Raw genomic sequence first — 25,365 nt, 5'->3', positions numbered from 1 at the left:
AATAATCATGGTGCATTTTCACAATAGGGACAAAAAACTCTAAACACATTGATCAGGGCATAGCGTGCAAAGTCTTTGAATCAAAATTGCTTTTGTTCCTATTTCAGAATTGGACTATTATTGTTTTTTTTTACCATTGCTTTTCATTTCTACCCAGAAAGTATTATCTCTAATAATACTGCTCTGTCAAAATATGATACTGTGTTTTGTTGCAACTTTCCAGATAAATTGCATGAAGTCTACAAAGGTACTACAGTCTTTCTCATTTGCTTGCAAATGCACATCCTAAAACACAGAGGAGTTACTCAGTGTTTCTGCACAGATCGCTTTACCACAATGTGGTACTTTTTTCAGCTTCATTATATGGAGTAGATCCCTTTCACACAGCAGACAACTATTTATCATTGCAGCCCCACTGCAAAATCCATATCATCCCCCTGTGAAGGTTACATCCATAAAGGGACTTGTTAATTTTTAAGAGCTATTCTACTGTAGAATGAAGGACCAATGGGGAAATGGTTTGTGGGTATTGATTTTTCAGGCTTAAATGAACAATAAATGTGAATTATGGTGGGTTGCAATTCACAGTATTCCAACTCAGCCAGCTGTAGATCACCCACTGGATTCACATCGGCTAATATCTCGGTTAACAACAAGGGGAACAAAGAAAACAAGTGAAAAGAAACCCATTTTCAAACGTCCTCTGAGGGTAAAGGAATGCACGTGTCAGACAGGATTAAACATGTTATGTCGGAATGACATGAAGGACCACATTCCTAATTCCATTTTCTCTAATGAATCAAAGATGCTCAAATAGAAAACGAAAAACCCGTTTGATGGGCAGTTAGACATTTCCATTATTTCAGCAAACTAAAATTCCGGAGAATTGGAATAAAGCCCAGGGAATGCAGAGTAGAATTTTAAATCTGGCATATATAGATTAAAACAGCAATATCCCTATCTAAGGCTTAAGATATGAATTATCTTAGATGAATCTACCTGAAAAGTATGACCAATAAAAACCAGAGCATTTTAAGTTAATTTTTTGGTCAGTGGAATAAGTCCTTGATGATTGTATATACTGTACATTGGATATAGAGTGACTATGTAATCTCTTATATCAAAGTACTGGTTAAGATATTTAAATGGAATTTTATTTTGGAATCTTTTTTCTGTGTTTCTTAAACACAGTAAAGGCCCGTAGAATGTATCAAGTGAACTGTTATACTGTATATTTTTGTTTTGACAGAATTAAGCACGTTTATAAAGCATCAAATCTGTTTTCCTGCCTTTCTGTTATGACATTGAATCAAATGATGTGCAGAATATTCTGTCAAATGACTTAATATGATGGGCTTTTTTAATTAGAATGGTCACTTGGAATTGCACAAAGAAATACCAGAAGTTTTTTATAGATTATAAATATACATTTCTGTAATGCAGAGGACGTGATGAAATGTGAACCCCATAAATATGAAAATAGCTCATTATGATGCTTATTATTTATATCAAAGTTTTTTTTCAGTTCTTCCTTAGTGTAATGACTGTCAGCAGGAAAATGCGTTGCCATCTGTGCAGATGAGTACATTGTCAAGTGGTGCCTGAGGCTGGGGCGTGTTATGAGTCAGATATTTTTTAGCACACAGTTGTATTCTAATTTAGCATGACATTGGCATCCCAGATCAGCCACAAACTGGCCCCCTTAGACTAGAGGACATTATTGATAAATGTGATACTCTCTTGCTGGTTGTTAATTTATTTTGTTCTCTTCTACTGTATATATCTCTGGCCTAAGTGCATGCTTTCTTTTCTTTTGTTTGTCATTCTGTGAACTACAAAATGTGTAGCATAGCTTGAGGCACGTTAATTACTATTTGGTGGTGTTTTCATTATTAAATTTCATATGTCCTTCCCCATTTTGGGCATATTTCAGTTTGTGAAATTATACAGAAGTGTGTCATTACACACTTCTGTATAAAGTGTATTTGTTCTTTAAAATGTTTTGATGTGATTTGTTTTTTAACAAATGGATCTGTACTCATTCTAGAACAGGGATCTCAAAGGCAGAAATGTGAAATAGGACAAACTAAATTGGATTCCTGGAGATAAAAGCTTGCACAATACAAAAAAACAAAAAACAAAAGGAATTTTGTTTCCACATATAAAAATTCCTTGAAGATGTTTTCTACTGTAGCCTCATACAGTATACTGAGGCATTAAAAATGCAACAAATGAGTATTGAAACAGATAGCATTTGTCACATTTTTAATGCCTCTCAGTATGTTTACAGCTTTCTATAAATGAGTACTCAATTCTTCATGAAGAAAAAGTTATGGAAAATGCACTGCGTGCAGTTACACATGGTCAGTTTGGGTCTTTTTAACATAGACAGATTTTTGCTGGGATTATTAGTCTTTTAATGGGAGGCCTTTTAAAAAAAATACATTAGTAACCAATTTTCAGAAAAACGTCACACACGTACTGAGGGGTGCTTTTTGCCGTGTGAATTGTTGTGAAATACAGCATGTCAGCATTATACCTTTTAAGTAGTGTCTGGCAGCCTCCTATCACCCTTCACAGTAGCACAAAATGGTAAAAAACAAACAGTTGCTTGTGATGCTTGACTAGCATTATAAACACTAGCTTTTTATAAAGCAAAATTAATTTCTACTGATCAATATTTTTTATTATTCAATAACTAGAATCTAAGAAAATTAGATTGTGATTTTTAAATTACAGTAGTTCTTTGCTTAGCGTTTCTTATCCATAGAACTCTTTCGTCCAAGCCATTATTTTAATTACTTAATACACCATATACTGTACACCTGGATAAGAGTGTAATATTTAACTGTCAGTGGCAGGCGCACAAAAATGAGGGATGTACCTAACTCACACTTGGCACAGGCTGTAGTTGTGCATCTTGGTACTATTTGTGCAGTAGTGATGATACGTTTTTTTGTTTTACTGTAATTAGAAATTGGAACAGTAAATTACAAGAGTGGTATGACAATAGTTAGGAATCAGTCACACATAGAAATGTACGGTGTCACACACAGATTCAAAATATACAACATACAATTTATAGACACAACACCAAAACATATAAAACAAACCATAAAGAGTAATAGATCAGATCTGTGAATTGATCTTCTGTGCTACAAAAATTTGATCATGCACTCCGGGATGATAAAGATCAGAGTTAATGACATTAGAGTTAAAATATATTGACTATAGCATGTTGGCCAAAGGTTTGTTGATGAATTTGAACTTCATACTGAAGATGGAGATGAGGTTCAAGCAGATCGCACTGTGGTTCCTTTAGCTGTTTGCTCTATCCTGGCAGTGCTCTGATGCAGAGAGAACAGAGATGAGCTTTTCCTAGAGTTGCTGAAATTAGCATTGTAAAGCCTATGCATAGTCATCTGCTTGGGTCTAGCTGCAAGTAAGACAGGCAGGAGAAACTTGGTTAGGATGTTGACGAAAACAGTCCAACTGTCTTAATTTTGTTGATTGGGTAACAGCTGGTTTGTGAAAAACAAGGTTTCTTCTTTTGTAGAAAGATTATCTTTACTGACATGTGGCCTGATGTCTTGGAAAAAAGTTCAGTTCTGTTTGCAGTCATATGGTTGGTAAAGTCAAAAACTGCCATGTGTTTTGGAGAGAGAAGGGCTGAGCTAGTGAGTTAACAAGTGAAATGAGTTGGGTAGTATCTTTATAAAACCATGAAATTACAGTTTGTGATTGGTTAAGATATTATCAGGTATAATCCTGACGTGCACCCTACACTGGTTGATCACCTGCTGGATGATGGACAGTGACCTGTGATCTATTGTGTTGGGCAGAAGGGGAAAAAGCAAATTGAGGGGAGCCAGATTGCATCATATTATACATCATTGTGCATTTCAAAATAAACACAGATTTACAATGTCCTCGTCTGTATTCCAGACCTGGAAGATGTTTCATATCATTTGGGCTGCTTTTAGACATCCCTGTGCTTTATACAGAGGCTCAAGCTCCTTTTTCAAGGCAACAGAAAGGTTGTTAGAAATCCTTATTCTAAGTGTAACAACACGCCTTGCCGCTACAGTGCTTAAAGCAAAATGTAATGAAAAACGGTGCTCAGAGTCTCAGACAATAAGAGCAGAGCATGATACATATGTTTACTGTACGTCTAAGAAAATACAGAAAGGAGAAAAAGAGAGCACAGCCAGAAATCACAGAGGTGCTGTCCAGTACAACTTCACTGAAAATAATAATCAGCTAGATGCACGCTCTCTCCACTTCAAACTAGATTTTATGTTACATTTTATTTGTCAACAGTTCAGCAAACAAGTCTTCATCAGGTATGTCCTCTTTTTACTGTAGGGCTGGTTCTCATTGAAAAAAACGTTTCAAGCACCACAGGAGGAGCCACAGTTTAGCCCACCCTGGCAGATGCTCTTCCCCTCAGTCTCCCATGGCTGATAGACTGGGGAACTAGAGGCAGGCAGTGATTAATCTATGCAAGCTCCAATGGAATGCATGGGTGCATAGTCAAATTTTATGTATTTCTTCTCTACCTATAATTTAAAAATAAACTCCTTTCTGTATAAAATGGATTTTTAATTATATTCCAGGGTAAAAATATCAGTAATGTCATTACCAGTACCCCACTGAAGCCCTCACATGTTGCTCATGTGTGAGAAATGCACTCCAGGGAATGCATCTCCATTGAAGCCAGTCTATAATTACTGCTATTAGCGCTGATCCCCACAGAAATTCTTTCTGTGGAACGCATCCTAAGCAAGGTACCGCCGTTCTTAATTTTATAGGGTTTCTGCTCCACCTTGAGCTTTGGGTTTTTAAGTTCAATTTGTCATTGCAGAGAGACTGAAGGTTGAATACAAATACTGTTCAAGATTGGACCATACTCTCATCATCCATCAGATTTTAGTCCAAACTGTCATCCATCAGCATCGCACGCTATTATAACTATATGATGGTCAGTTGTTCAATATTTTGTAACATCATTCAGGCAGTGTCATATAAAATGGTTTGTCTGAATTGCCCATAATGTGTCTTAGCCCTAATACATTGGGCAGCTCTGTGGCTTGACACTTGTTTTAAAAATATCTATTAGTACCTTTAAAATAAATACAGTACTGAAAGTAGAATGAGTTGTTTTTGAGGGTGTATAATGAGACAAGAGTCTTTTCAAAACTAACATTATACAAGCATTAAGAACAGAGGATGAGACAGATAAAACAAGTCTGTAGAAAAGGTTTTCAGCCTTTAAGAAACAGGCTCAGCAAGACAAGAAAATTGTACGCTATTCAAAAAGTGAAAAGAAAATGGCTTCAAATGCTGTCCCTGTCACTGACACTATAGTTTTAAGAAAAAATGGTAAAGGTGTGGAGGCATGTCACAAAGTTTAGGCAGATGTATGCTTTAAAGCAGTGAGGTGTGCAGTTTTTAAAAGATATGAAGGCCCTGTAATGCATTTACAAAGGTAAATATGTGTTCAAAAAGCTAAATGCCATTTAAATGTTGTCATCAGATGTCGTGAGAAAAAGGGCTAAGTATGAACTAAAGCATTTGAAATACTACTGTATTCATTTTAAGGAAACACATCACTTACTTCTGACCACACCGATGAAGGAGAGCTGTTTCATTCAATACATCATAAGCATTTGACTAATCGAGCGGTACAATTGATAAAAAAGGAGTAGTGTTATGTATGAAAAAATGAGCTTATCTACCCAGAAGCGTGTTATATTTTTTTAATGTCTTAGCATTATAATCAGTTCAAAGCAAACATTTTCATCATCCTACATCTTCCCATTTACTTTATAAGATGATGTGGAAGGTCTTAAGAACTAAATGGGAAGGTAAAGGATGATAAAGAGTTTGAATAAGCAGTTGTGTGCCCTTAGTCCCAGTTTCCACCCTTCGTTTCCAGGACAGGTTCCAGTTTGCCACAACCTTCACTAAGATAAGCTGTGTGCTGATAACGGGTTGATGGAGTTCACTGCAGGATTTAGGTGGTCCAAGAGGACAGTGTATTATATTCTGTTTAATAGACTGCAGAACACAGGAATACTAAATTATGTCATGATGTCAACCTTATCTATTGAATGCCTGTATAATATTTTTCAGCTGAAGCACTTCTGAGAAATGATAACCCTGTAAAATGTGAATTAAAAATCACTGAAGGAGTGCTGCTTTAATGGTGCTGGATGACTGTTTAAAACCATAAGCAGTGTTGCATGAGGTAGATGAAACATCAACAAAATAAACAAGCATGTCACTGAGGAGGCTGTAGTGCTTAATGGTGAGAATAGGAATGTATCGGTTTGCATACCGCCATCCTTTCTGACTAGGGAGATAAGGCTTATTTTAAACAATCTGCTTTTGGCAAGAAAAAAAGTTCAATGGTTGCTTTTGTGACCTGCAGTGCAGTGGGTTGTGAACTCAATCTTTCTGATGTTTTTTTTTTATTTTTATTGTCAGATTACAGCCTTTCTGGCTCTGTTAAGTACTTTTCACACCTCTTTGCTAGTTTCCCAACTGCTCTCTTCAGAAAAGAATACACAGTAGTGTATAGTAGTTCTGAATCCTGGATTGAACTATCTTATAGCTTATAGCTTATAGCTTTGTCTGTTTCTGTATTTGTTTAAGCTGTTTCTTTTTCATTGCGTTCTGGAAGTTAATTTTTATTATGTATTTGTAGCTTCTTAGAGATGGAAGGTATAGGACTGTAGGTGACTGATTGAAACTGGACGGTAAAACTGAGATGAAGATAGATGAATGGTAGAGTTTCTTATTTTCAAAGTTTCCATGGCAAAGAATAATTGAACTATCTTTTCTATTAGAAGTAGCTAACAGCTAATGATATTAAATTACATTAAAACATGAGAGCACTGAATCGTCATTATTTGGAAATGTCATTTGTTATAATGGCGTACTAGTTTTTGTCAAGTCCATTCCAAAACCTTTATTAAATCACAATGATCTGTATAAATGACTGTAAGTCCCTTTACATTTTTTCCAGTACATTATTGTGTTAGAAGATAAGCAAAACAGTCCGTTATTACTCGTGTTGAGCGTCAGGTGTTTTCATTTCAAAGCTGTTGTGTTGACATACTGTAGATCAGTCAGAGGTAAGGTTTCTTGTCTTTTTAATCCTAACATTAATTTATAAATTTATATGTTAATTAATTTATAAGTAATATATGTTAAAATTACAACAGACTTTGAAATGACTTGAAAAACCTGTGCATTTAGATGGCGTGTGATCATTCACACTGAATAAAAATTAATTGATAGTTTCTCTTTTGCTTTATTTATGTATTCCGTTATCACAAGGTGAGCACAAGAGCATACAGTATATTCATTATACGCATTCATTTCTGTAAGTGCCTCTTGCTTTGACCTGTGTCACTCTCTCATGGTGCTCTTGAAAAACAGTTCTGACATCTCAAGGAGGTTTATCTCCTGATGAAATTATAGTAAATACATTTACCATAATGTATTTAATATTTAATCCCCTGTGATGGAAGTGGCATAACTCTGGGTCACTTTGTCTCTGAAGCAGAGTTTTAGGGGTGACCACAACATGGCAGATAGACAAAGATTAAAATTCTTATGATGAATCAGGAAAGCTGGGAGACTGGATTTATGAAAGAAGGTATATCTAAAATATTATCCTTTAGTGGGGTGTGGGTCACTCCTGAGCCCTGAATTAAGCATGTGATGGAATGCATCCTACCTGAATACATTATTAATGGGAAATAAATAAGATGACATTAAATGTGGAATCCATGCAAGGTTGTACTGATAAAAAAAAAAATCTTGATTGTACTTCTGAAGGCACAACATCCATTTGTATTTACGATCTTGCTAATACTGGTGGATCATTCATCTAGCTACAGTATGTCTGAGCCCAATGTCGCATTACAACTGGTTTTAATGCTAGATACAAAAAAAGGTTTAGATGCTTCAGGCTATGCAGACCCCAGGAGAGGTGTAAATATAATCTGTTGATTTGGCCCGAAGTAAACAGAGGATTCTTTTATAGCATGCATTAATCCAAGAGAAGACTCTTGCATGGATGAAAACTGAAGAACTTTTTCTGTCTTGAGGCACGGCCCTGGATTAGACAAGTCCCCTTCCCTTTGTGTTACAGTGCAATTAACTCCATCCATCCATCCAATCTCAGCTCTTGAAAAGACTTATTTTGAAATTTCTGTTCACAGGACCTTCAATATATAGGAGTCTTCAATATTCTATAACTGGTTACAAACCAAAAGACAGAAGTCAGAACAAAGAAAGGCAATGTGGTTGTTTTCTTTGTCACCCGAGAACGGAAAATGAAAGTAATTTCCCCCTCTGTTGTGCATTTTATTTTTCTCTGAGGCAGATATTGATGAATGTGCTGAGGGGCTGATTCAGTGTCACAACCACTCGCGCTGTGTTAACCTTCCTGGCTGGTTCCACTGTGAATGCAGGAGCGGTTTCCATGACAATGGGTCCTACTCACTTGATGGGGGGTCCTGCGTTGGTAAGCAATTAAGAGTTGAAATGTTGTACTCTTTAATATATCATGTCTATTAATAAACCACTGGAATCATGAGTGCCTCTTAGTCTAATACCCAATTAGTGCACTGGATTTTGGTCAGATTCTGCAGACAAAGGCAATAAATTGAAGCCATTAGTGTGATGTTTGTGTGTTATCTAGCATTCCACATCCATCTTCATGCAACTTTGTTGCTAATCCCCCCATCTCCTACCAAGTCATTCATTATCCCTAATCAGTGGTCTTAGAGTAATGAGGAACTTTAACTTGCCACACTGGATCATAATCATCAATTTGTATGTTATTTTGTTCTGCTTTCAGCACCATTAATTCAGAGGGACTTGTCCTCCATCTGCTATTATGCCGGAAAAACAAAATGGCAATAAGACAAAACAGTCTGCACATCACATGTAATGAACAGCTAAGACTTAAAAAAAATGTAGTGCAATAACTTATATGCCCATAATCACATTTTTATATTTATTAATCAGCTCAGCGCAAGCATATGAAAAAATACAAAAGCCAAGCTAGATTTAAAATCAGTACATATATATATATGAGCTCTATAAGAAAATGGTAATTCATGCTCCTATTCACAGTAAAAAAGATCTGATTTAAAGATTTAGGCAAAACCTTATTTGGATTTTTCTGCAAAGAATGCTAACATTCCCCATTCCATATTTTACAGAGATACAGGGGTGGCGAGAGAAAGCATTTGTGTTTTGTTAAATTGATAGCTGCACCACGCATTTAGCCTTATCTCCATCTCTGTAGTGTCAGTTTAATTTCAAAATGCATTACTACCAGCACAGCCTCATACGGCCATCTTTCATTCTTTGCTGATAAACATAAAGCTTGTGGATTTGGAGGTATTCAGAGTAATATCACCCCTGAAGCCGAAGCGGTGCTTCTCAGCATGCCAAGGCGATGACCTAGCTAGTAGATGTGCAGTGCATCAGCCTGGACAACCAGCTCTGAAAACCCAGCTTAGCAACCAAACCTGTGCATATGTGACCTTGCGAATGTGCTGTTCACCTCTTATGTACATGTCCTCATCCAGCGTTAAACCCAGGATTAGGCTGTAGATTTGTAAATGTATAGATGTAGATGTGAAGAAATGTATGAGTGGGGATTGGCCTAGGGGCTTGAATGCCATTGGGCAGGCTGCATTGTGTGACACCAGGCCATATTTCAGGAAAATGTAGGTGATCCAACAGACACTGGTCCTTAGTATCCAGTATAGCCATCTACAGTGTGTCTTACAGGTGTTATATAGAACTGTTGTGTTGGTTAGAATTATAATTTACAGAGAAAGATTTTGATTTAGATTGTAAAGCAATACTTTGACAAAGTTTTGGGTCCTCTCTAAAATGTTATTCAAATCCATAAAAGCATCTGGCATCCTTATGAAAGTTGCTTTCTTGTGCTTGCATTATTTGCTTGTATTCCATTTTAGTTTTCCAAACACGTACAAATGCGTAGGTAATAAAGTCCTCCTCTCATAAATGTACCGTACCTGTCATTAGAAGGTGCATGTTTGTAAGTGACAGAACTGAAAACACAGATATCTAATTAAATACTATCGCAGCAAGCTGACATGTTTTGACAGCCTTAGGAATTACATATCTTGTTGACAACCATGTGTACATATATGCTAATCAGAGGTCAAGTCAGATCTAAATTCAGCCATTTCCCAACATGTAAATAAATGGTATCACAGCCATAAAGGGAATTCACAATTAAATAAGAAAGCCCTAAAAAAACTCTAATTTGTTTGCAAACAAGAAAACCAAGTCCCTAATCTCTGTTAAATTTGCATATTCACTTTATAAAAGCAGAATATGGTTCTCTTTGATTGATATAGAAGATTTATGGATCTACTGTACCACTACAGCAGTGAAGGTGATTATAGTATGCCTTTTTTAGGACAAAAGACTTACAAAAAAAGAAATGCACGTTCTGATCCACAGTAGATGATGACCCTTTGGCAATGTTAAACTGAACAACATACTGTAGGGTCATTTTATTCACTGTGTCCCAGATTGTGATAAACCCAATCCATGGATAGATGGAGATGACTTTGGTCTCCAGCAGCTACAATGTCTTGAGCATTTCATCATAAGGATAAAATAAACACATACAAAAACTGCTCTAGGTCAACACACTTTCATTGTCAGTATGAAGATGGGTTTTTGAGATGTGGTCGATTGGGAGTGAATCCTGAGGGGGAACAGTTATTTGTAGCTGCTAAATGGAGAGATGAAGATTTAAAAAAACAATACTTTTATTAATCTTTTAAATTGAGCAAAAAATATAAAATTACATCTCATAAAATATTTTATAGCAGAACAAATATCGGGAACATTCACAAAAAAGAGTATATGACTCAGTCAGTAAATGATTAAAATACTTATTAATGTAAAATATTAGAAAACCAATATCTGCTCTGTGAAGGCACCAATAATAAACTTACACAGAAATCTGCTGAAATGGGCCCAGCTCTCCTGTAACTAAATCCATCCAGCATTGCAGACCCAGACACTGATTAGGATCCAGTAAACTAGAACTTATGTTTGTTGCAGAAAGAAGGAGTGAGAACACTTAGAGTTAGGACTGCCAGTCTAATCTAGCCACCATGTCATTTTGAAGGTGGGAGTGAAGAGGGGCACCCACTGTAAGCCCACACAACCTCCAAAAAAACAAACTCCGGACAGCTCTAAAGCATTGGGTCTGAGATGGGACAGGCAGATATACTGATAGTATTTTACCTTTAGGAAAAATATTCTTTAAGAAAGGGTTTATTTGTATACCACATATCCATTAAGTCTTTAAAATTAAAATGCTGTGCATACTGGTTGAATTTATATGTAGTAGTGTGATTGAGAAATGTAGTGCATATTGCTGTTGTCAGGTGTACACATTGTTTATGTAATGCACAGTGAGGATTTCATTTCTATTGAAATAAGTATGTTTCTGTTTTTCTTATTTGTCATCAGCTGGTAATATATATCAGGAAAAATAATGTTTGAAGAATCATTTTGACTGCCATTTCCTGTATCCCATGTTGAATTTTTCTAGGGTGTAGTTGCTACATGCATGTAGCAACTACACCCTAGAAAAATTCAACTACATGCATGTCCAGACCCTGAATTATAAACTCCCACAAGCCTGAGACACATCACACAAATGAGCATCAAAACACCACCTTGGAAACTGGGGCCTGAAGGATCTGGAAGTGATTGCAAACCAAAAAACTGTGAAAAGCTTTATACACAATTTGAGCCCTATTGCTTTTTAGAAGCTGCAGCGATTCATAGACCATTAAACTGTTTTATCAAAGTCAAAGCACTGATATAGCAGGTGCAGTTAGACCCTGGATTCAAACAATCTCCAGGCTAGTAACTTGCAGAGTAAAAAAAATTAAAATTCAAGGGAGTGTTGTTGCTGTAACAGGTTTGTAATTCTAGATTCACAACTAGAGTATGGAAAGCTTTCAAAGTAATAAATGCAGAGCACTGCACTTTTAGTTGTAAATTAAAAAATATTCTTAACAGTGTTAATCACTATACCTAACCAGATAAACATTTATAAAATGCAGACCACATATGTTGAGGTCAACACAGAACTGAATTCTGCTTGTTCCAATGTAGTGCATACATTTTAATTTAAATTCCTGTAATAGTGTACATATTTATACTTATTATTGAAAACCAATTATTATGGTTTATGACTTTCTAACTTGACATTTTGTATTGCCTGTTTTGCTTCGGCCATTGCTGTATTTGTATTTGTACCTATACAGTAATAAGAAATTTTGCTGTATGTGGAGTAGTTGGTATGCAAAATATAACTTGGTGACATTGAATCAGAATGCCCCCTGCCATCTGTGGCTCAACCAATTGTTCCCTGTTTCATAATATTGTGCAGTACATTTCCTTTACACTCATGGACATTTATTATACAAGAGGTATGCAAATGTGCTTTAGTATGTGGTATATTAATAAACAGTTTGTGTGTAAAGATTATGATAATAAGACGCAAATACACATTACTGCATATGCACTTTCATTTCACTATACATAACCTTTCCATATGGGCTGCCTAAGGATATTAAAATGAAATGCAGTTGGCATTTTGTAATACACAACTGCTTGATTCCTGGTAAGACTCTGTAATTACTAACATCTGTTTTTCCTGAATAAATTGCTGGAAATGCATGGCAGTTTTTAGTCTATGACGGGCTAGAGGGCGTAATGGCACTCTGTTAAATATGACATGAAGACCTATTAATCAATGGTGAATTGTATATGAAGGTATGTCTCTCATCCAGACAAATATTTCATTTAGTTTATGCAAATAGCCAATGTCACTTTTTAAAATAAATGATCTGAGCCATGTTTGTGAGTTAATGCAGAAGGTAATTAGAATTTACATTTTGTACTTTTGCCGAATGTCCATATCAGAGTAAAAATGCATTTTTGTTGCCAGGCATTGTTTTAGCAAAAATAAGTATGCTCATATAGCTTTAAGATGTATGGTGTTTTCAAAGAAAATACTGATTAAGGTTAAAAACTATTTAATTTACCTTCTTTAAATGTTATTTAATTATCTCCATTAACACCAAAATATCTCTAAATTAATTGTCTTTAGTGTTTAAAAGAACTTCTCTTAAATTAAAGTCATGGGTTGAACTTTAATTTATCATAAACACTCATGATAGCTAATCTAAAAGTTAGTATATAAACTATTTAAAGTGTGTTTTTTTTCCATTTTAGAAGTATAACATCTTTAGAATTTCTAATAAAACCTCAAGCTATAGTTTTGTTAATTAAGCTAGAAGAAAAAAAGTTTTCTAGGTAAGATTAGTTTTTCTTGCTGAAATCCTGTTTCCTTTAAATCTAATTTCAACACCAAATATTAGTCATCAGCTTTCTCCAAGTCATCAGAATGGAAATTTGGGTTCAAGTGCTGTATTACCCTTGGCAGTCACTCTTGCCGAAAATTAAATATAGCTTATTATATTATTTATTGGTGTTACAAGATGAAAAGGCAAACCCTGCCAGCCATGTTTATCTAATATTGAAAAATATATAATTTCCATAGACTTCATTATTGCTTCCTGTTTGGGTGGCATGGTAGCACAGTGTTTAGCATTGGTCGGGGGACCTGGGTTCAATTTCAGACCTGGGGTGCTATTTGCGTGAAATTTTTATGATCTCCTCGTGTTTGTGTGGGTTTCCTCTGGGTGCTCCAGTTTCCTCCCACAGTCCAGTGAACACTATTAGGTTAATTGACTTCTGTGAAAATTGGTCCTTGTGTGAGTATGAGCATGTTTGTGTCTGTGTGTTCCCTGCAATGGACTGGTGTCCTGTCTAGGGTCTGCTCTGCCATATGCCTGTTGCTTGCTGGGATAGGCACTGTCAATGAGGCTGGTTAGAAAGTGGATGGGTGCATGGATGCTTGTTTTCTGTTTAAGGTTCTTTGAGGGTTTATTTAAGTTCTGTGGATTGAAGATCTTTCTATTTCTCTGTGGTGTACAAAAGAGGGGAAAAAAGAACACAGGACATTTTCAGTCCTTACACCTGAATGTTTGAATGAGGCACTGAAGTCTCCTAATAACCACAGTTATTACATGACCTGGATGGAGGTTCAATTTGTTTTTTGTTTTTCTTGTGCCTTTAAAAAGTAAAAGGAAACTGAAGTAGTTCTCGGTCTTGGTTGCAGACATTGATGAATGTGCGACAAGAACTCACACCTGCTGGAATGACTCAGCCTGTGTGAACCTGCTGGGCAGCTATGACTGCCTGTGTCCTTCTGGTCCGTCGTGTACTGGGGACTGCCCCCATGAAGGAGGGCTGAAGAGAAACGGTCAAGTCTGGACTCTCAAGGAAGACAGGTGCTCTGTGTGCTCTTGCAAGGTACGGTATGTTTTATTTGCCATGAACCAGAGTCTTTTGAGTACATTGTACTCGGTACTGATCAATCACCTTTGTCTACCAAATTTCCCATTGTCCATTATCAATCATGGCCTCCTAATAATCCCCATCTATGAATTGGCTACATTACCCTGCTCTCCCCCCCACATATAGCTGATGTGTGGTGAGCGTACTGGTGCACTATGGCTGCCGTCGCATCATCCAGGTGGGGCTGCACACTGGTGGTGGTGGAGGGGATCCCCATTACCTGTTAAGCGCTTTGAGTGGAGTGTCCAGAAAAGCGCTATATAAGTGTAAACTATTATTATTATTTATTACTACTGGTAGATATAAATTTGTATTTTATGTATACAAAAACAATGCAAAATTTTATTTCAATGAAAATGATCTGGTTGCATATTAGCACACATGGACTAGAATCCTGGTAAACGCTCACTTGGCTTGATGTGATTGGCCGGAGGACCTCCGATTTTATTTGGTCTTTTATTTAACCATAGTATGTTAAATTCAAGACGATACAATTTGCCACTATTTTGGGGATTATATTTCCACTGTCATTGTAGCATAAATAGATTTGATGAAAGAAGACAGGTATTAATCCATTTTAGTCTGCTCTAGTTTCTGTTCTCTTGTTCTTATAGATTTACGTGTTGCAAGTTAAACATGAAAATTAATAGTGATACTATACTGTACCACTTGGCTGTGGAAATGTAACAATTAGGCTTCCAGACACCAAGAAGGTGGGGTATGATACAAATAATTCCTGTAAATTGCCATCTGATGACATTCATATTGAGTGTTATCGGCTCTGAATCAAGAAGAATGATTCTGCTGACATTAAAATCTGCAAGTGCATGTTCTGTGTGGGTAAGCTGTTCTTTGATCACTGTGGAAGTTCAGATCAAGCAGTGTGTGCTGTAAATTGTGAAATTCCTATGGGAGCGAGGAGTCAATATTTTACATCGTATTTAACCTCTACTTTGGTTCAAAGGGTCAACATATAATGTTACAAGACAATGTAAACAGGTAGTGTTTGGCTTCTGAAAGGTATGAGGTCAAAAAAACTTTATTTGACGAAGAAAAAGTCATTTTTGTGAGCATTTAGGTACAAAAGAAGAAATATATACAATGTATTTTCTTTCAAATCTTTGCAGGTGTGAAACTATTAATCATTTATACTCATTACATTTTGGTGGTTACCACATTAACAAAAGTTCAGTCACACTAACAGTTTTCAAGAGATGCTCGCTCAACATATCTTTTGTTTTCATTTAAGATTTTATGACAGTCATTGCAATTTTTTTTAATAAGCTGATAAATGTGCCCTTTTATTTATTACTTTATTTTAAATTAATCAGTTTATTGCTGAGGTGCAGTTCTTCAGTTTAAATTGTGATTCCTGATATTTGGATATTTCACCTTTTAGCTGACAGCTGGATTTTTTATTACTCTGTAATTTCTTTCGCTTACATTGTTTTGAGTTTGTGGCCTCAAGGGGAGTTATTTTAGAATGCTGTAATTATGCCCATTATAACATCAAGTTTGCTATTTCTGAACCAAGCCCTTCCAGCAAGTGGAATAAATGTCAGTATGTTTACTAGGTGTAACCCTCCATTTTTGCAGTGCCTTTTTCAAATAATTATTTCAAAATCTGAAAAATCAGACATGCGTCAAAAAAATTATACACAAAACATTTTGCTAAGATGGCTTCTTTTTATGTCAGGATGGGAAAATCTTCTGCAGGAGAACAGCGTGTGACTGCCAAAACCCCAATGTTGATCTGTACTGCTGCCCAGAATGCGACTCCAGAGTAACCAGCCAGTGTTTACACCAAAGTGGGCACACGGTCTATCGAAGTGGAGACAACTGGACCTACAGCTGCCAGCAGTGCAGATGTCTGGTTCGTTCCTTGTATTTTCATTACTCTAAATGGAAGAGTCAGTATCTAATACCCTCCTCATTTATATCATACCATTTGTTAAAAAGAAATTGTTATATACTAAAACAGTATATTATGATATAACAAACCTTAGTGCCTCATCTTATGGCTGCAATTCCTTTACAGCATGGAGAGAGAAACAGTCTGCAGGAATACTCCTCTGACAGCCACCTGTCAGAGCATTTCATCTGTTGACACAAAGGAACAAGTAAAGGTTAATTTCACACTTGAAAACTGGAAAGGAGAAACAACATGATGGCTGTTTTGCCTTCTTAGGTGGTTTTTCTCATTTCTGTTTTTCAGCAAGGAATTAACCTTTACTTACTCCTTTGTAGTCAACAGGTGGGCAGCTGCGTCAGTGACTTGACACACTACTAGTCATAAAAGATTGTGGAGGCAGCATATCTCTTAGTGACATCACTGAGCCTGCAGACACCAGGCTTGCCTTGAGAGAGGCAGTTTTACCAAAAGCCGAGATGCCTGCCCTGCCAATTCTGTGTTCCCACATTTGGGAATAGCAGTCAATCCAAGGCTTGGTCTGGTCCAGCCTGTGTCAAATGCCACATTCTGGGATCTACTGTGAGTAAAAGCACTTTGAAATGGTGGGGCCACGCAGGAGCTCCAGCTTTCTTATTTATAGTGCTTTTCTTCTGTATCATCAGTCAGTCTCCCCAAGCATCTTCCCCTCCTCTTAGTCATTGCTTGCTCACTTTTGATGTTTTTTTTTGCTGTGCACAAACATACCAGTCTGTTTAAAGAACAATTTGCGAAAGATTTTGACACCTGTATTCTAACCAGAACTCATTTTATGTGACAACGTGTCGATTAGCAGTTTGTTATTAATAAATGGTTCTAGTGCTAAAAGAGACTGGGATCATTTTATGTAAATATTTTTTAGTCTTTTATAGTCTGCTTTTTAATCTTTCCATATGTTACATCTGTAAAGAAAAATGTGGGGAAGCTGAATGCTTCTATTTTCTGAGTACTGTATATTTACTTCACAAATGTTGTTGCATGCTGTCCAGCTCTGTTGGATAGAAGCAATTAAGCAGACTAAGAATCTGGTGATTTTGTGCACATCAAATATATAAATGTTGAAAGTGATCTAAGCTGTTGCCACTTGATTTTTTATAACATGCTAGCTAAGTGACAGCATTAGTGCCTGTCCACAACTTTGTATTATATGTGTTACATAAGAGTGTGCCATTCTTTTGCCAGGCCAGAAGAAAAAACAAAAAAAGAGACAGAAACAGAGAATGAAAAATAAAAAAGGGAAAAAAATGGTATTGAAATTTGCACAGTGTCACATGAATCTTGAGATAATTAATTGGGAAATGTAATTAAATTAATATGAGTGGAAAATGAGTTAGACATGGAGAGGTGGAGAAGTCAGCATTGATGTGGCACTCTAGGTATTGTGCCTCATCACAGCATCCTGAATTTATGTAAAATTAATATAGCTTTCATGCTTTACTTTTTTCATGAAATTAATTACATATCCTTGCACTACTCAAGAGGAAATCAGATTTAATTAACAATAACTGCACTAAAGCATTATCAATTAAACAGAAAGTAGTAAGCAGGGAATAATGCTCATTAAGTTTTCCCAAGTGGGAGTAATGCAGATGTATTGTTTTAGCAAAGGAACAGAAAATAAAGGGTCCCTTTGAAAATCATGTGCTTGGTAATTAATAAAGCTAACTCTACAAAGTTCTTCATTCAGATGTATATAATTCAGAATGCAATTAATATGAATTGAAATAGTTGGGAAATATAGACTGTAGATTTATAAAATTAAAGAATTTTACCGGGTTGAGACTACAAATCTGTAAGTTGTACAGTAAGTAACCGTTAAAAAGGGCAACACATAAAACTCATAACCTCTGTTGCTGACTTTTTTTGCGTTAGACACTTACAAAATTCGTTTTACATTGAAATCTAGTCAATTTTCATGTAATTAAATAGGACAAATAGCATTCTGTTATTTCTATTATGGTTGAAGTCATTACTACCAAACAGGGTCGTAGTTTAGTGAAGGTGAGAATATAGAGTATTGTACCTTGTATCGTGAATGAAAAGTTAATCTTCAAACAGACTATTGTGCTGTCCTATTATACCGAGACTGATGCAGGGTCATTTTTTTGGAGTTCTTTCTGAATTCTGTCTGATTTCTGAACGGTGCCATACTCATTTGAAGACGATGCACAACCTATTGCATACAATCAATTATAATCGATTATCTATTTTCCTTTAATATTTGATTTTAGATCTTACTATAACTCCCAAAGTGAATCCTAATTTTTCTGGGCAATTAATTTTATAGCAATTTAACTGTATTAGTTGCTTTTTTCACTTTTGTTAACCTACTGTATGTTAATTGATATATCCGATTGTATCAGTTGCATTGTACTCGTTTGTATTGTGCTAAACCAAAATGTGGTCTGAATGCGATGTCTTTTCCCTGTGTGAAAAGGAAGGAGAAGTGGATTGCTGGCCATTCGCTTGCCCATCTCTTAATTGCGAGTATACGTCATTGTCAGAAGGCGAATGCTGTCCCCACTGCGTCAGTGATCCATGCCTCGCTGACAACATTGTCTACGACATCAGAAAAACCTGCTTGGATCACTATGGAATTACACGCCTCAGTGGTTCAATATGGACTATGGCTGGGTCACCCTGTACTACATGCAAATGCAAGGTACGGTGTAATATACATGTATAATAATTCACTATTTGACAGTAGCATCAACGGTGCAGTGTTCCAATCTCTAAACTTAGAGTCCTCAATCTGGTATGTACCTTCTTTAAGAAGGATGTTAGGAAAACAGACTGCACCTGTCAGCCAGTTTGAAACAAATGTTGGTTAATTCTATGTATAATCAACTGGCCCCAACTGAGGTCTGTATTTCAGATGAGAAGAGGACAGTAGGGCTAAAAGATTTACAGTGCATAATTCAAATAAGATTTGGAAGATCTCCAGTGAAACTTTAATTAAAGTCAAATATATCATTGTCATGCAAGGTTTTTAAGTATTATGTAACCTTCTTTTTATAATGGCTAGACCTTTTTATATACCCCATAAAATTAAAGAAACGCCTTTGAAAATAGAGCAGCATAGTAATACCAGCACTTAAAAAGAAGCCAAAGGTAAAAGCAATCCGTCCTTAACATGCATTAATAATATGGATAACTTTCAATAACTTCAAAGCTACCATTAATACCATATTTTAACATGTTTCCCCCACAGCCTGAAAAAGCATTTCTATGTTTTATGCCTTTTCTTCTTTTCTCCTTCAGAATGGAAACATCTGCTGTTCAGTGGATTTAGAATGCCTCCAGAATAACTAGGAACAGCTCATTCGGAGAAACTTCCACTTATGAACTGAAAGGATCGCCTGGTTTAAAGTTCCAAATTTTCATTTTTTATGCACCTGACAGTTGCCAAAGTCTCCACATGAGGAAGATGGCTGGAACTTCAGCTTCAAAGGAACCATAGTAATTCCCTTGGCTGTTGTCTTTGAAAGACTCTTGAATCCTAGTTGGATGGAATATGTTATTCTTAATTGTGGAAATCATGTGTGATTCCATTCTTGACAATTCCAATGCTGTTAAATGTGTTGTGTTTTGGGGTTTTTGTCCATTATCCGAGTAAAATCAAAAACACAAAGGAGCAAAGTTAGAACATTTTGTCTCTGCCAGTGTAAAGCTATATATAGAAACATTCAAATATTTTTGTTGCTTTTTTCAATGGCTAAACACATACATATTTTCAATTTCACAGTCTGCTACTTGACCAATCAAATATATTATATTTTGCTGTGATGAGTTAATGCATATTCATCAATATTGGCCTCAAGTATGCAGTATCACTTTACCTAACTGCATATTTGAAGTTCCATTATGGTGATCACAAGAAAGCACTTCCATTTCATGTAAGTCTCATGTTATGTTTTTAAATTTAGGACATAAAATGCACTCCATGTGTTGGTAAAGATTTCCATGCACTCAGACTCATTTTTGCAATTAGGCATTTGCTTTGAAAGGCAAGGAACATCCTATTTTCTTCAAATAAAACAAAACATTTTATTAAACTATAGTGATAATAAGGCATGTTCAAGAAGACAAACTGTAATCTGACAAAGTTCAGATTATATAATGTACTGCACTGTACATGAACACAGGATCTTGCCCAGTCTCTGCTAACTGTTTTCAATCACAACATGAAGACTTTTCTTAATTGGATTGCTAATTCTTTAGTCTGTGAAAAGACAGGACCACTTGCTTTTTAGTGTATTTATATTTCTTCAATTATAGTAGTTTGACAAACAAATACAATTAAAGAACTGTATAAATAGAGGCTTATATGCCAAAGTTCAGTAAGTTCAGTCTTATTTGGTTATTACTCTGTTTGTTAGGGAACTATATATTTGATGTGGCTTCTGCATTTTCCCCTTCACAGGATGTTCATCAGTTTCTTTCACTGAGTCATAGCTTAGCCCTCTATATAACATTAAGTGGTAAGTGACAGATTTTTAACACTACCACTATCCACTGTTGTTCACAGCACTCTTACTGCAAACATTGCAAAATATCTAATCACCTCAACCTCAAAGTGCTACAAACTGTCCTGTGTTACCATTAAATGCAGGCTGTATAACCCAATATGCATTATTTGATGCAGTGTTTAAATGTTAATTAGAAAAATCTCTTACTCACGTATACTATTTCTGGTGTGGTACAGTATATCATTTTGAACATTAATTTTAAAAATTACACGATTAATAATGGTGACTAGATTGGTATATGTTGTTAAAATATTTCAAAAGTCTTGGAAAATACCAGTTGTCACATTTCTAGGATTTGTCTTACATAACATGGTGTTATGTATATAAGGTAACAAGGTACAAGGTAAACATACAATTCTAATTCCATTCTTCAAAATATTTCATGGAGACAGTGGTAGCATTTGATACATGTTTTTAAAAGGTGTAGTTTACTGTGTTATTATTTTAACTGAAAGCAGTACAAAATAACTAAAAAAATCTACCCAATATTGTCATTTGTTAATGAGGAGCCCAAATCTGAGTAATCTAGGCTCTTACATTTCATACACAATTGGGCAGATTCAGTAGACTGTATGATAACAGCCCATGCCTTACTGCAGTTACAGTATATATAATTGTTCTATATGCATTGTTCTCTGTATATTTTCAATAACATTGAAATTGTCTCCTAGGTCTTGTACCTTGAATTGTTTCTTTCGGTCTGTAATAAGTTTTTATTTATTCCAGTTGTCTCTGTGTTAAGATATGCCTAAACAAAATCTTCACCATACCTGAGATAAGCTACAGTAAGTCAGTAATAAAGTTAACTGCATAGATCAGTTAACCACATAGTTAATTGATCAGGATACAGGCTTAATGTGAACCATCAAATAAACTATTACAAAATCCTACAGTATGTATTTTTACGTGGCATTACCCTAAGAAAATTATCCATAAAGAGATGTAATCTTATCAGAACATAGGCATACAAATTCCTAATTTATTTAAAAGGGAAAGTAATACAACCTTTTTTTTAATCCCTGTGTAAATGTCACTGTAACATATTGAAACCATTTAGATGATAATCAGTTTTCTAATTTATGTGCTTTGAAATTTAGTTAAATATTTTGTTTAATGTAAATACTATATAAAGCTGGGGACTGCATAAAGTCTGGAAATATGGGCATAAATCTGAAAATTATATACTGATGCACAAGAGAAATACATGCAACACTAAGACCCAAAGGATTTAATCCTATTTTAAGTGGATATAAGAATCCCAGAAAATGTGAAGAAAAATGCTTATCACATCAAATTTGACATGGCCAAAATGAAAACATTAAAAATAAAGATTTGGACTGATTTTTCTTAAGCATTTATACAATTCTGGCCAAGGTGATATGTTTGTCATGCTGTATGTTTGGCCTAATGTTTGTCCTGCTGAAAAATCCCATTTAGATTTTAAGGAACGGAAAAACTTTCTCTTCAAAAAGTTCCTCTATGAATCCCTGAGCTGTAAAGCTGCCCTCAATCCACCACTAAAGGTCAAATCTTGTGTTGAAGGAGATTCCTCCCCACATCATCATACTTGCACTGTGCCACCAGCTGGCATGAACAATGCAACTGTCAGCATAACAATCACCACAGTGTCTCCGAACTCGTGATCGTCCATCAGGTCCGCCAAGGGCAAAGCGGAATTTATTGGCGAATAAAACATTCCACTGCTCTCTCAGTTGTCAGTATTACCCCTAAATGGCCTCCGCACATACAACTCATTTTAATGCAGATGGCAAGCTGTACAGTAGTTGCTCTGCTGATATGTGGGTTGTTTCTTACTGATATTTCCTCTGCTTTGGCACATTTAGTTGGCTGTCCTGAACCAGTGTGGTGAGCCTTTGCCTTCCAGGACAGAGCAAGTTTGACTAAATTGTCTGGACTAGTCAGTTAATTTTGTGAAACAGAACACGACATTCTTCAGGCAGGTACTCTTATACACAGGTCACCTTAAATCATGCTGATAGCAACCTCACAATCTTTGTTTTTCACGTGGGTATCTTTACTGTTCTTTCAATTAATTAATTACAATTATGTGGATCCAGCATTTTTAGGAAATAGCATGCCTAGAGATCATTATTCTGTTATCCCATGAAACCATACTACTCATCAACACATCAAATCTGTTCACTTGAGGAAGTAAATACATCTGTGCCCAACAAGTTGTTGATGAACTTATGATGGTTGCATTTTCGTTTTGCATCAGTATACATTCTTAGGTCCTTAGCTACTGTACTTAATCGTGGAAAGGGTAATTTATATTTTTCATTACAACAAGAAAGGTGTCTTCATTTTTTTGTTATTGTTGCCTTAACCCTTTCAGTATTGTCTAGTTTAAACAATCCTCATGTTCATGTTCAAACTTTAAGTAAAAGTATTTTAATAAATAAGGGGTAAACAACTTCAAAATTAAGAATCCTTGCCCAAAATAATATTTAATGGTTAAAATGGAGTTTGGAAACGACAACTGCAATGTTCAAAGACATACTCTAATCATAGGGTTAATGAACTTTAGCCAGTTTCTTTGGAATATCTTCAAAAATAATATTAAATGAGAATCATCATATGATCAAGTGTATTTGCAAATAGAAAATGCAAATCAGCCCTAATATAAAGCTTATATTTGATTTATGCCTACTGAAAACATCCTTAGAAATCTGTGGCATGTGGCAGTATATCTTTTCCTAATGACAAGGCATCATTCATGTCCTTGATTCTCTCAGTAAAGTTGAAGCTCAAAAGCTTATACATGTATAAATCTGCCATCAATTCCTTTTTATGCAGTTCTGACATTCTGCTCAAGATCTATGTACTGTACAAGTTCATACAGTATATGAAATTCAAAGAAAATACATAAGTACAGTATGAAACCTAACCTGGCTTGGTTTAACCTTTTACTGGCTTCATTGGTTATCTTGATGGGAGACTATTCGGTGTCCTTTAGAATTATTTTTAATTTTAAGTCCCCTGCTTTAAAGAGAAAAATTCTATTTATGCTCTTAAGTTAAGATGTTTACTAGCAGGATGCAATTTTGTTTTCTTTTTTGTGACCAGTTCCAAAATGCATCACATCTTTGTACTTTAAGGGTTAAGTGTCAGCTGAACTGAAGACTTGTGTCGTGATAAAGAGTTCTCTGTAAATTCTTCAGTTAATAAATATTTTAGTTGTTTACTTAATAACATTGATGTTATTTTCAGTCTCTGCAACATTTTTGTGCTTATACAGATTTAAATTTTAAAGCTAATTTTGCACTAATATTGCTGGGGGATAAATAACAGTTGGGATTTGTATGCACACTTTTCATATACAGTATGTGCTGAACCAAAAAACATTTTATAGCATGTAAAATGGATTAAGCATCTGGTTTTTAAGGGATTCAAAGTGTCTAGGCTTTGCAGTTTCTAAATTGTGCAATATGAGTAATGAGTTTTGAAATGTGTACTCCCAGTATGTTCACAATATCATAAAGCATAACACAAAGAACTCTTTCCATTTTAAACTATTTTTGCATTTTTCAGTTAAAAATTATTACCTCTTCCTTTGTGCGGTGTGTGCTGTGATTTTATTATAATTACCTATAATTAATATGGATTAAAGTGTTATTTTGCATTACACTTACACAGCCAATCTCACCATAATATAACATACAGTATGCAGCTGTATTGCCATAAACAACAGAAGTCATTCTCAAATAAGCATGTATCTTTTGATCATATAACCCAAAGATTTATTTCAAAGCAGGTCTGTACAAGATCAAAAGACACGTGTTTATAGCCACTAAACAAAACTACTGTAAGCACCACAGAAAAAGTCAATCAAAAGGTATGTGCTGCCTACAACATCACTGCTTTACATACAAGGAAAAGAGATGTCATTGCAAAAGTCTGGAAACACAAGAATGACAACCCCTCCACAAAGCAGATGATGGGGGATGGAGGTTCCCTTCACAAAAAAAGCACTTCTTCCATCTTTTCTTTGTTCTTTTTTAATTTAAATCAAATGGATGCCCATGCAGAAAGCCTAGTTTCAATATTTTACTATATATAAAACAATATTAAACTAGGTATACTTTTAAATATAAAGGTATACACTATCATACAGTATTTACATTTCCCACCCATTTTTGTGCAAATTACTTGGAAAAACTAATATATACAGTACACCCATATATGCAAGAAAAAAAAAGTAAAGATAGGAGTGAAACATTTCTTTTCCCCAATTCTAATCCTGCCCAAAAACACAGCCATGCTATCAAAATTTGTCTACGTTATGTGGAATCCTAACCCTAACCCTAGCTCGGCATTTTGCATAGGTTCGGGATAAGGCTTTGATCAAAG

At 35.5% G+C, this 25,365-nt stretch overlaps 1 protein-coding gene across 2 annotated transcripts in view; it reads left to right on the top strand.

Moving 5' to 3' along the window:
• Nucleotides 1–24,218, top strand: part of LOC102686914 (protein kinase C-binding protein NELL1) — a 163,808-nt gene extending 139,590 nt beyond the window's left edge. For both annotated transcript variants that reach the window (XM_015338274.2, XM_006642640.3), the window contains 5 exons: nt 8,399–8,539; nt 14,279–14,472; nt 16,214–16,390; nt 18,903–19,127; nt 19,727–24,218. In XM_015338274.2, coding sequence (XP_015193760.1) covers nt 8,399–8,539; nt 14,279–14,472; nt 16,214–16,390; nt 18,903–19,127; nt 19,727–19,777 — 788 coding nt within the window. In that variant the 3' untranslated portion in view covers nt 19,778–24,218. The remainder of the gene's footprint in view (nt 1–8,398; nt 8,540–14,278; nt 14,473–16,213; nt 16,391–18,902; nt 19,128–19,726) is intronic.
• The last annotated feature ends 1,147 nt before the right edge of the window (nt 24,219–25,365 follow it).

This window comes from Lepisosteus oculatus, chromosome 21, assembly GCF_040954835.1.
Source record: "Lepisosteus oculatus isolate fLepOcu1 chromosome 21, fLepOcu1.hap2, whole genome shotgun sequence".
In the NCBI taxonomy this organism is placed as follows: Eukaryota; Metazoa; Chordata; class Actinopteri; order Semionotiformes; family Lepisosteidae; genus Lepisosteus; species Lepisosteus oculatus.
Note: the sequence above shows the minus strand (reverse complement) of the source record. Positions and strands in the feature narration are given on the sequence as shown.